Genomic DNA, 10,778 nt, shown 5'->3' with positions numbered 1-10,778 from the left:
TCTAGGATGGAGCATTAAAGTATGGGGACTCTAGTGGGGGGATGTACAGTGCATTCGGAAAGTATTCAGACCCCTTGACTTTTTCCACATGTTGTTACGTTACAGCCTTATTCTAGAATGGACTACATAGTTTTTTCCCATCAATCTACACACAATACCCCATAATGACAAAGCGAAAACAGGTTTTTAGAAATGTTTGCACATTTATTAAAAACTCCAAAACAGAAATACCTTATTTACAAGTATTCAGACCCTTTGCTATGAGACTCGAAATTGATCTCAGGTGTATCCTGTTTCCATTGATCATCCTTGAGATGTTTCTACAACTTGACTGGAGTCCACCTGTGGTCAATTCAATTGATTGGACATGATTTGGAAAGGCACACACCTGTCTATATAAAGGTCCCACAGTTGACAGTGCATGTCAGAGCAAAAACCAAGCCATGAGGTTGAAGAATTGTCCGTAGAGCTCCGAGACAGGATTGTGTCGAGGCACAGATCTGGGGAAGGGTACCAAAAAATGTCTGCAGCATTGAAGGTCCTCAAGTACACAGTGGCCTCCATCATTCTTAAATAGAAGAAGTTTGGAACCACCAAGACTCTTCCTAGAGCTGGCCGCCCGGCTAAACTGAGCAATCGATGGTCACTCTGACAGAGCTCCAGAGTTCCTCTGTGGAGATGGGAGAACCTTCCAGAAGGACAACCATCTCTGCAGCACTCCACCAATCAGGCCTTTATGGTAGAGTGGCCAGACGGAAGCCACTCCTCAGTAAAAGGCACATGACAGCTCGCTTGGAGTTTGCCAAAAGGCACCTAAAGGACTCTCAGACCATGAGAAATAAGATTCTCTGGTCTGATGAAACCAAGATTGAACTCTTTGGCCTGACTTCCAAGCGTCACGTCTGGAGGAAACCTGGCACCATCCCTACGGTGAAGCATGGTGGTGGCAGCATCATGCTGTGGGGATGTTTTTCAGCGGCAGGGACTGGGAGACTAGTCAGGGTCGAGGGAAAGATGAACGGAGCAAAGTACAGAGAGATCTTTCATGAAAACCTGCTCCAGAGTGCTCAGGACCTCAGACTGGGGCGAAGGTTCACCTTCCAACAGGACAACAACCTTAAGCACACAGCCAAGACAAGGCAGGAGTGGCTTCGGGACAAGTCTCTGAATGTCCTTGAGTGGCCCAGCCAGAGCCCGGACTTGAACCCGATCAAACATCTCTGGAGAGACCTGAAAATAGCTGTGCAGCAACGCTCCCCATCCAACCTGACAGAGCTTGAGAGGATCTGCAGAGAAGAATGGGAGAAACTCCCCAAATACAGGTGTGCCAAACTTGTAACATCATACCCAAGAAGACTCGAGGCTGTAATCACTGCCAAAGGTGCTTCAACAAAATACTGAGTAAAGGGTCTGAATACTTATGTTAATGTGATATTGAAGTTTTTGATTTTTAATACATTTGAAAACAATTCTAAAATCCTGTTTTTGCTTTGTCATTATGGGGTATTGAGTGTAGATTGATGAGGGGAAAAAACAATTTATTCAATTTTAGAATACAGCTGAAACGTAACAAAATGTGGAAAAAGACAAGGAGGGCATTTTTCTCTGTTGAGATACAGTGGGGCAAAAAAGTATTTAGTCAGCCACCAATTGTGCAAGTTCTCCCACTTAAAAAGATGAGAGAGGCCTGTAATTTTCATCATAGGTACACGTCAACTATGACAGACAAATTGAGAAAAAAAAATCCAGAAAATCCCATTGTAGGATTTTTAATGAATTTATTTGCAAATTATGGTGGAAAATAAGTATTTGGTCACCTACAAACAAGCAAGATTTCTGGCTCTCACAGACCTGTAACTTCTTCTTTAAGAGGCTCCTCTGTCCTCCACTCGTTACCTGTATTAATGGCACCTGTTTGAACTTGTTATCAGTATAAAAGACACCTGTCCACAACCTCAAACAGTCACACTCCAAACTTCACAATGGCCAAGACCAAAGAGCTTTCAAAGGACACCAAAAACAAAATTGTAGACCTGCACCAGGCTGGGGAAGACTGAATCTGCAACAGGTAAGCAGCTTGGTTTGAAGAAATCAACTGTGGGAGCAATTATTAGGAAATGGAAGACATACAAGACCACTGATAATCTCCCTCGATCTGGGGCTCCATGCAAGATCTCACCCCGTGGGGTCAAAATGATCACAAGAACGGTGAGCAAAAATCCCAGAACCACACGGGGGGACCTAGTGAATGACCTGCTGAGAGCTGGGACCAAAGTAACAAAGCCAACCATCAGTAACACACTACGCCGCCAGGGACTCAAATCCTGTAGTGCGAGACGTGTCCCCCCTGCTTAAGCCAGTACATGTCCAGGCCCGTCTGAAGTGCATTTGGATGATCCAGAAGAGGATTGGGAGAATGTCATATGGTCAGATGAAACCAAAATATAACTTTTTTGGTAAAAACTCAACTCGTCATGTTTGGAGGACAAAGAATGCTGAGTTGCATCCAAAGAACACCATACCTACTGTGAAGCATGGGGTTGGAAACATCATGCTTTGGGTCTGTTTTTCTGCAAAGGGACCAGGACGACTGATCCGTGTAAAGGAAAGAATGAATGGGGCCATGTATCGTGAGATTTTGAGTGAAACCCTCCTTCCATCAGCAAGGGCATTGAAGATGAAACGTGGCTGGGTCTTTCAGCATGACAATGATCCCAAACACACCGCCCGGGCAACGAAGGAGTGGCTTCGTAAGAAGCATTTCAAGGTCCTGGAGTGGCCTAGCCAGTCTCCAGATCTCAACCCCATAGAAAATCTTTGGAGGGAGTTGAAAGTCTGTGTTGCTCCAGCGACAGCCCCAAAACATCACTGCTCTAGAGGAGATCTGCATGGAGGAATGGGCCAAAATACCAGCAACAGTGTGTGAAAACCTTGTGAAGACTTACAGAAAACGTTTGACCTGTGTCATTGCCAACAAAGGGTATATAACAAAGTATTGAGAAACTTTTGTTATTGACCAAATACTTATTTTCCACCATCATATGCCAATAAATTCATAAAAAATCCTACAATGTGATTTTCTGGATTTTTTTTTCTAATTTTGTCTGTCATAGTTGACGTGTACCTATGATGAAAATGACAGGCCTCTCTCATCTTTTTAAGTGGGAGAACTTGCACAATTGGTGGCTGACTAAATACTTTTTTTCCCCACTGTAATTTCCTTTTTAATTTCTAGCCAAATGTAAAATGTTCCTGTTTTGATTAATTGAATAGAGTGAGTTAGGTCTGCTCTATACCAAAATTAGCATACCCCCTGAGTCCCTTCCCTGTTTCACACCTGGTAGTTTGGTGGATGGGACTACCAGCTCTCTGTAACCTAGAGGGCAACCAGTGGGTCCATCTCCTCTATACCATGTTTCTTGTAGGATGACAATGTCTGTATTTCTGATTTCTTTGGTGAAGTCCAGGTTCCTGCTCTTTAGGCCAAAGGCAGATGACCTCAGGCCTTGGATATTCCAGGATGAAATAGTGAAGTCTTTGTGTTCCATAAAGTGTCTAATGTTGTTGGTCGTGTGGTTTGGCCTCAGACCAGTAGGCGTGAGCAGAGCCTGCTGAGCATCTGGTACATGCCATTGGCTTGGGCTAGTGTAAGAGTGGGGGTTGGGCCTGTTTGCCTCACTCTCACACCAAGGTCAACTAGCCAGACCTTTGTACAGGACAACACTGTTCATTCCTGACCAACTATCAACTTTACCCCATGGACTGTACCAAGTAAACTCAAAGTGAACAATCAATCAATAAATCAAATTAAATCCTGTTGAATCAAGTTTAGAGTTATAAAGGAGTTGTGATGGATTGAGCCCCAGGCCCCAGGCTCTGGTCTGGTCTAGTCAGTTGGTCCTAATCAGGCTCTGCTCTGGTCTAGTTAGTTGGTCCTAATCAGGCTCTGGTCTGGTCTAGTCAGTTGGTCCTAATCAGGCTCTGCTCTGGTCTAGTCAGTTGGTCCTAATCAGGCTCTGCTCTGGTCTAGTCAGTTGGTCCTAATCAGGCTCTGGTCTGGTCTAGTCAGTTGGTCCTAATCAGGCTCTGCTCTGGTCTAGTCAGTTGGTCCTAATCAGGCTCTGCTCTGGTCTAGTCAGTTGGTCCTAATCAGGCTCTGCTCTGGTCTAGTCAGTTGGTCCTAATCAGGCTCTGCTCTGGTCTAGTCAGTTGGTCCTAATCAGGCTCTGGTCTGGTCTAGTCAGTTGGTCCTAATCAGGCTCTGCTCTGGTCTAGTCAGTTGGTCCTAATCAGGCTCTGCTCTGGTCTAGTCAGTTGGTCCTAATCAGGCTCTGCTCTGGTCTAGTCAGTTGGTCCTAATCAGGCTCTGCTCTGGTCTAGTCAGTTGGTCCTAATCAGGCTCTGCTCTGGTCTAGTCAGTTGGTCCTAATCAGGCTCTGCTCTGGTCTAGTCAGTTGGTCCTAATCAGGCTCTGCTCTGGTCTAGTCAGTTGGTCCTAATCAGGCTCTGCTCTGGTCATTGGTCCTAATCAGGCTCTGCTCTGGTCTAGTCAGTTGGTCCTAATCAGGCTCTGCTCTGGTCTGGTCCTAATCAGGCTCTGCTCTGGTCAAGTCATTGGTCCTAATCAGGCTCTGCTCTGGTCTAGTCATTGGTCCTAATCAGGCTCTGCTCTGGTCTAGTCAGTTGGTCCTAATCAGGCTCTGCTCTGGTCTAGTCAGTTGGTCCTAATCAGGCTCTGCTCTGGTCTAGTCAGTTGGTCCTAATCAGGCTCTGCTCTGGTCTAGTCATTGGTCCTAATCAGGCTCTGCTCTGGTCTAGTCAGTTGGTCCTAATCAGGCTCTGCTCTGGTCTAGTCAGTTGGTCCTAATCAGGCTCTGCTCTGGTCTAGTCAGTTGGTCCTAATCAGGCTCTGCTCTGGTCTAGTCAGTTGGTCCTAATCAGGCTCTGCTCTGGTCTAGTCGGTTGGTCCTAATCAGGCTCTGCTCTGGTCTAGTCGGTTGGTCCTAATCAGGCTCTGCTCTAGTCGGTTGGTCCTAATCAGGCTCTGCTCTGGTCTAGTCAGTTGGTCCTAATCAGGCTCTGCTCTGGTCTAGTCATTGGTCCTAATCAGGCTCTGCTCTGGTCTAGTCAGTTGGTCCTAATCAGGCTCTGCTCTGGTCTAGTCAGTTGGTCCTAATCAGGCTCTGCTCTGGTCTAGTCATTGGTCCTAATCAGGCTCTGCTCTGGTCTAGTCATTGGTCCTAATCAGGCTCTGCTCTGGTCTAGTCAGTTGGTCCTAATCAGGCTCTGCTCTGGTCTAGTCAGTTGGTCCTAATCAGGCTCTGCTCTGGTCTAGTCAGTTGGTCCTAATCAGGCTCTGCTCTGGTCTAGTCATTGGTTCTAATCAGGCTCTGCTCTGGTCTAGTCAGTTGGTCCTAAGGCTCTGCTCTGGTCTAGTCAGTCCTAATCAGGCTCTGCTCTGGTCTAGTCAGTTGGTCCTAATCAGGCTCTGCTCTGGTCTAGTCAGTTGGTCCTAATCAGGCTCTGCTCTGGTCTAGTCAGTTGGTCCTAATCAGGCTCTGCTCTGGTCTAGTCAGTTGGTCCTAATCAGGCTCTGCTCTGGTCTAGTCAGTTGGTCCTAATCAGGCTCTGCTCTGGTCATTGGTCCTAATCAGGCTCTGCTCTGGTCTAGTCAGTTGGTCCTAATCAGGCTCTGCTCTGGTCTGGTCCTAATCAGGCTCTGCTCTGGTCTAGTCAGTTGGTCCTAATCAGGCTCTGCTCTGGTCTAGTCAGTTGGTCCTAATCAGGCTCTGGTCTGGTCTAGTCAGTTGGTCCTAATCAGGCTCTGCTCTGGTCTAGTCAGTTGGTCCTAATCAGGCTCTGCTCTGGTCTAGTCAGTTGGTCCTAATCAGGCTCTGCTCTGGTCTAGTCAGTTGGTCCTAATCAGGCTCTGCTCTGGTCTAGTCATTGGTTCTAATCAGGCTCTGCTCTGGTCTAGTCAGTTGGTCCTAAGGCTCTGCTCTGGTCTAGTCAGTTGGTCCTAATCAGGCTCTGCTCTGGTCTAGTCAGTTGGTCCTAATCAGGCTCTGCTCTGGTCTAGTCAGTTGGTCCTAATCAGGCTCTGCTCTGGTCTAGTCAGTTGGTCCTAATCAGGCTCTGCTCTGGTCTAGTCAGTTGGTCCTAATCAGGCTCTGCTCTGGTCTAGTCAGTTGGTCCTAATCAGGCTCTGCTCTGGTCATTGGTCCTAATCAGGCTCTGCTCTGGTCTAGTCAGTTGGTCCTAATCAGGCTCTGCTCTGGTCTGGTCCTAATCAGGCTCTGCTCTGGTCTAGTCATTGGTCCTAATCAGGCTCTGCTCTGGTCTAGTCATTGGTCCTAATCAGGCTCTGCTCTGGTCTAGTCAGTTGGTCCTAATCAGGCTCTGCTCTGGTCTAGTCAGTTGGTCCTAATCAGGCTCTGCTCTGGTCTAGTCATTGGTCCTAATCAGGCTCTGCTCTGGTCTAGTCAGTTGGTCCTAATCAGGCTCTGCTCTGGTCTAGTCAGTTGGTCCTAATCAGGCTCTGGTCTGGTCTAGTCAGTTGGTCCTAATCAGGCTCTGCTCTGGTCTAGTCAGTTGGTCCTAATCAGACTCTGCTCTGGTCTAGTCAGTTGGTCCTAATCAGGCTCTGCTCTGGTCTAGTCAGTTGGTCCTAATCAGGCTCTGCTCTGGTCTAGTCAGTTGGTCCTAATCAGGCTCTGCTCTTTGTTAGCAGCTATTAATGAGCATTCTGACTGAAAGGACGGAGGGAAGGAGGGAGGAGGGAGGGAGGAGGGAGGGGAGGGAGGGAGGGGAGGGAGGGAGGGAGGGGGGAGGGAGGGGGGGGAGGGAGGGAGGGGGAGGGAGGGAGGGGGAGGGAGGGAGGGGGGAGGGAGGGAGGGAGGGAAAGCCTTCAGAACATTCATGAAATTAGCAGAGGAGGAGGAGGGAGGGAGGGAGGGAGGGGGAGGAGGGAGGGAGGGAGGGGGAGGGAGGGAGGGAGGGAAAGCCTTCAGAACATTCATGAAATTAGCAGAAGAGGAGGAGGGTTGGGAGGGAGGGAGGGAGGGAGGGAGGGAGTAGCCTCATTCCTCATCAAAGCCCCCACTATGAGGTAAACACTTATTATATTTCCAGGAATTGAGGGATTTCTATTTTTAGGGTTGTTGTTGTTGGTACATAATGTTACTAATGAACGGTTCATTAGGGGAACTCTGGAGGGAAATTAGAACTGTGCGTTTCATGTTTGACTGGGTGTTTTATTACGTCGGTCTTGGCTCTGAGCAGCACCCTATTGGAGTCCGTCTGATGGCTGCTCTGTAAATACTAATTCTAACTAATTCAAAGTTCGTCTGTGACAGTGACTGTGGCAGAGTAACTGTTTAGGTCGAACCCTTCTTATGGAAATTAGACATTCCCCTGCACTGTGTTAATGGGGGAAGGGTTATGCTGCCGCACACACAGGCCAGAGAGAGGGGAAGGGTTATGCTGCCGCACACACAGGCCAGAGAGAGGGGAAGGGTTATGCTGCCCAGGCCAGAGAGAGGGGAAGGGTTATGCTGCCCAGGCCAGAGAGAGGGGAAGGGTTATGCTGCCGCACACACAGGCCAGAGAGGGGGGAAGGGTTTTGATGATCCACAGGCAGATGTGGAGGTTTCATTTGAGGTCAACATGAATGATTTACAAACGGAGTTAAAAGTTAAAAGACATCATCTAGTCTTGTTCAAAGTCATCCACCCTTTATGACACAATAATCAGACACCCTTTATGACACAATAATCAGACACCCTTTATGACACAATAATCAGACACCCTTTATGACACAATAATCAGACACCCTTTATGACACAATAATCAGACACCCTTTATGACACAATAATCAGACACCCTTTATGACACATGAAATCAGACAGTGTATGTATGTCACTCACAGCGGCGGGGCAGGGTGGGTCTAGGAAGGTGACCAGTGTGCATCACCAAAACCCTTCCTCCCGTCAGCCTAACCCTTCCCCCCAGTAACCAGTAGTACAGTATACTCACAGCGGAAGGGCAGAGTGGGTCCAGGGAGGTGACCTGCACCGGTACAGGGTCTCCTCTCAGGGTGAAGCCCAGGTCTCTGTCCTCCAGTTTCAGCCTGACGGTGCGAGGAGCTGTCCAGCGTTGCTTAGCAGAGAACACCGACAGAGGACCCTGGAGGGGGGAGACGGACAGGTTGTTATGATAACTTACCATGGACACCCAACCCTGATGCAGTGAGGGAAAAAAGCATTTGATCCCCTGCTGATTTTGTACGTTTGCCCACTGACAAAGACATGATCAGTCTATAATTTTAATGGTAGGTTTATTTGAACAGTGAGAGACAGAATAACAACAAATTAATCCAGAAAAACACATGTCAAAAATGTTATAAATTAATTTGCATTTTAATGAGGGAAATAAGTATTTGACCACTCTGCAAAACATGACTTAGTACTTGGTGGCAAAACCCTTGTTGGCAATCACAGAGGTCAGACGTTTCTTGTAGTTGGCCACCAGGTTTGCACACATCCCGGGAGGGATTTTGTTCCACTCCTCTTTGCAGATCTTCTCCAATTCATTAAGGTTTCGAGGCTGACGTTTGGCAACTCGAACCTTCAGCTCCCTCCACAGATTTTCTATGGGATTAAGGTCTGGAGACTGGCTAGGCCACTCCAGGACCTTAATGTGCTTCTTCTTGAGCCACTCCTTTGTTGCCTTGGCTGTGTGTTTTTGGGTCATTGTCATGCTGGAATACCCATCCACAACCCATTTTCAATGCCCTGGCTGAGGGAAGGAGTTTCTTACCCAAGATTTGACGGTACATGGCCACGTCCATGTCCCTTTGATGCGGTGAAGTTGTCCTGTCCCCTTAGCAGAAAAACACCCCCAAAGCATAATGTTTCAACCTCCATGTTTGACGGTGGGGATGGTGTTCTTGGGGTCATAGGCGGCATTCCTCCTCCTCCAAACACAGCGAGTTGAGTTGATGCCAAAGAGCTCGATTTTGGTCTCATCTGACCACAACACTTTCACCCAGTTCTCCTCTGAATCATTCAGATGTTCATTGGCAAACTTCAGACGGGCCTGTATATGTGCTTTCTTGAGCAGGGGGACCTTGCCGGCGCTGCAGGATTTCAGTCCTTCACGGCGTAGTGTGTTACCAATTGTTTTCTTGGTGACTATGGTCCCAACTGCCTTGAGATCATTGACAAGATCCTCCCGTGTAGTTCTGGGCTGATTCCTCACCGTTCTCATGATCATTGCAACTCCACGAGGTGAGATCTTGCATGGAGCCCCAGGCCGAGGGAGATTGACAGTTCTTTTTTGTGTTTCTTCCATTTGCGAATAATCGCACCAAATGTTGTCACCTTCTCACCAAGCTGCTTGGCGATGGTCTTGTAGCCCATTCCAGCCTTGTGTAGGTCTACAATCTTGTCCCTGACATCCTTGGAGAGCTCTTTGGTCTTGGCCATGGTGGAGAGTTTTGAATCTGATTGATTGCTTCTGTGGACAGGTGTCTTTTATACAGGTAACAAACTGAGATTCGGAGCACTCCCTTTAAGTGTGTGCTCCTAATCTCAGCTCGTTACCTGTATAAAAAGACACCTGGGAGCCATAAATCTTTCTGATTGAGAGGGGGTCAAATACTTATTTCCCTCATTTAAAATGCAAATCAATTCATAACATTTTTGACATGCGTTTTTCTGGATTATTTTGTTGTTATTCTGTCTCTCACTGTTCAAATAAACCTACCATTAAAATTATAGACTGATAATTTCTTTGTCAGTGGGCAAACGTACAAAATCAGCAGGGGATCAAATACTTTTTTCCCCCCTCACTGTAGGTCTGTTAGTGTGGGGTGGGGGGAGACGGACAGGTTGTTATGATCATTTACCATGGACAACCAACCCTGATAGGACTGTTAGTTTGCGTCCCAAATGGCACTATGGGGCCTGGTCAAAAGTAGTGCATTATGTAGGGAATAGATTAGGTGCCATTTGGGCTGCAACCTGTTAGTTCAACACCACGGTTAAATGTTATTGATTCACCAAGACAATGTGACTGAGTAAATAGGGGTATTAACAGAGTTCAACACCACTGTTAAATGTTATTGATTCACCAAGACAATGTGGTTCTGTTGGGGTGGATTCAGAAAACAGCACAACACGATCTGGGTGTTTAGAACAAGTTGAACTGAATTTAACTGAAAACATTTTGTTTAAAAAACAAAACAAATCCAGAGCTTTGTAATGCCAATTTCTGAATAAACCATACATACTTTACATGAAGGGCCGGTTTCCCGGACACAGATTAAGCTTAGTCCTAGACTATAAAGGAGTTTAAGAGTCAATGGTGATTCTCCATTCAGCAGGTCTAGGTTTATTCTGTGTCCGGGAAACCGGCCCTGAAAATGTTAGAATGTTAAAATTAGTAGCCCACATACCAGCCTCCGGAAAAAGTCTGTGACTTTCACCTTAGTGGACATGGGCATTTCCATCTCCGCCTTGTGCTCCGTTTTAGCTGAGGAGGGAAAAATAGGCCTTATCATGCTCTTTGTTTGTTATCACAACTACACCACCTGGCAAGAGTAGAGTAGTACGGGGGGTGCCAGGTTGGCTACATGATGACAGTAAACAATAGATCATCACATCACCTGGGACTACTAAACGACTATCTGAAAAAGGTTATTAGAAGGTTGTTTAAGGTTATTTCACATGAGAACATTTAGGAAGCTACATTGTATGTTATATGTCTAGTCTTACAAT

General features: G+C 46.9%; 1 protein-coding gene across 4 annotated transcripts in view; it reads right to left on the bottom strand.

Moving 5' to 3' along the window:
- Positions 1-7,135: 7,135 nt before the first annotated feature.
- Positions 7,136-10,778, bottom strand: part of LOC121560585 (rhophilin-2) — a 70,280-nt gene continuing 66,637 nt past the window's right edge. For 2 of the 4 annotated variants that reach the window (XM_045217512.1, XM_045217511.1), the window contains exons 11-12: positions 10,457-10,533; positions 7,137-8,184 (exon numbers count right to left, since the gene is read on the bottom strand). In XM_045217512.1, the coding sequence (XP_045073447.1) occupies positions 7,918-8,184; positions 10,457-10,533 (344 nt within the window). In that variant the 3' untranslated portion in view covers positions 7,137-7,917. Of the gene's footprint in view, positions 8,185-10,456; positions 10,534-10,778 lie in introns of all 4 variants that reach the window. The other 2 variants (XM_045217510.1, XM_045217509.1) reach the window with 2 other exon arrangements.

This window comes from Coregonus clupeaformis, unplaced genomic scaffold (genome assembly GCF_020615455.1).
Source record: "Coregonus clupeaformis isolate EN_2021a unplaced genomic scaffold, ASM2061545v1 scaf1087, whole genome shotgun sequence".
Lineage (NCBI taxonomy): Eukaryota > Metazoa > Chordata > Actinopteri > Salmoniformes > Salmonidae > Coregonus > Coregonus clupeaformis.
This window is presented reverse-complemented; position numbering and strand designations above follow the sequence as displayed.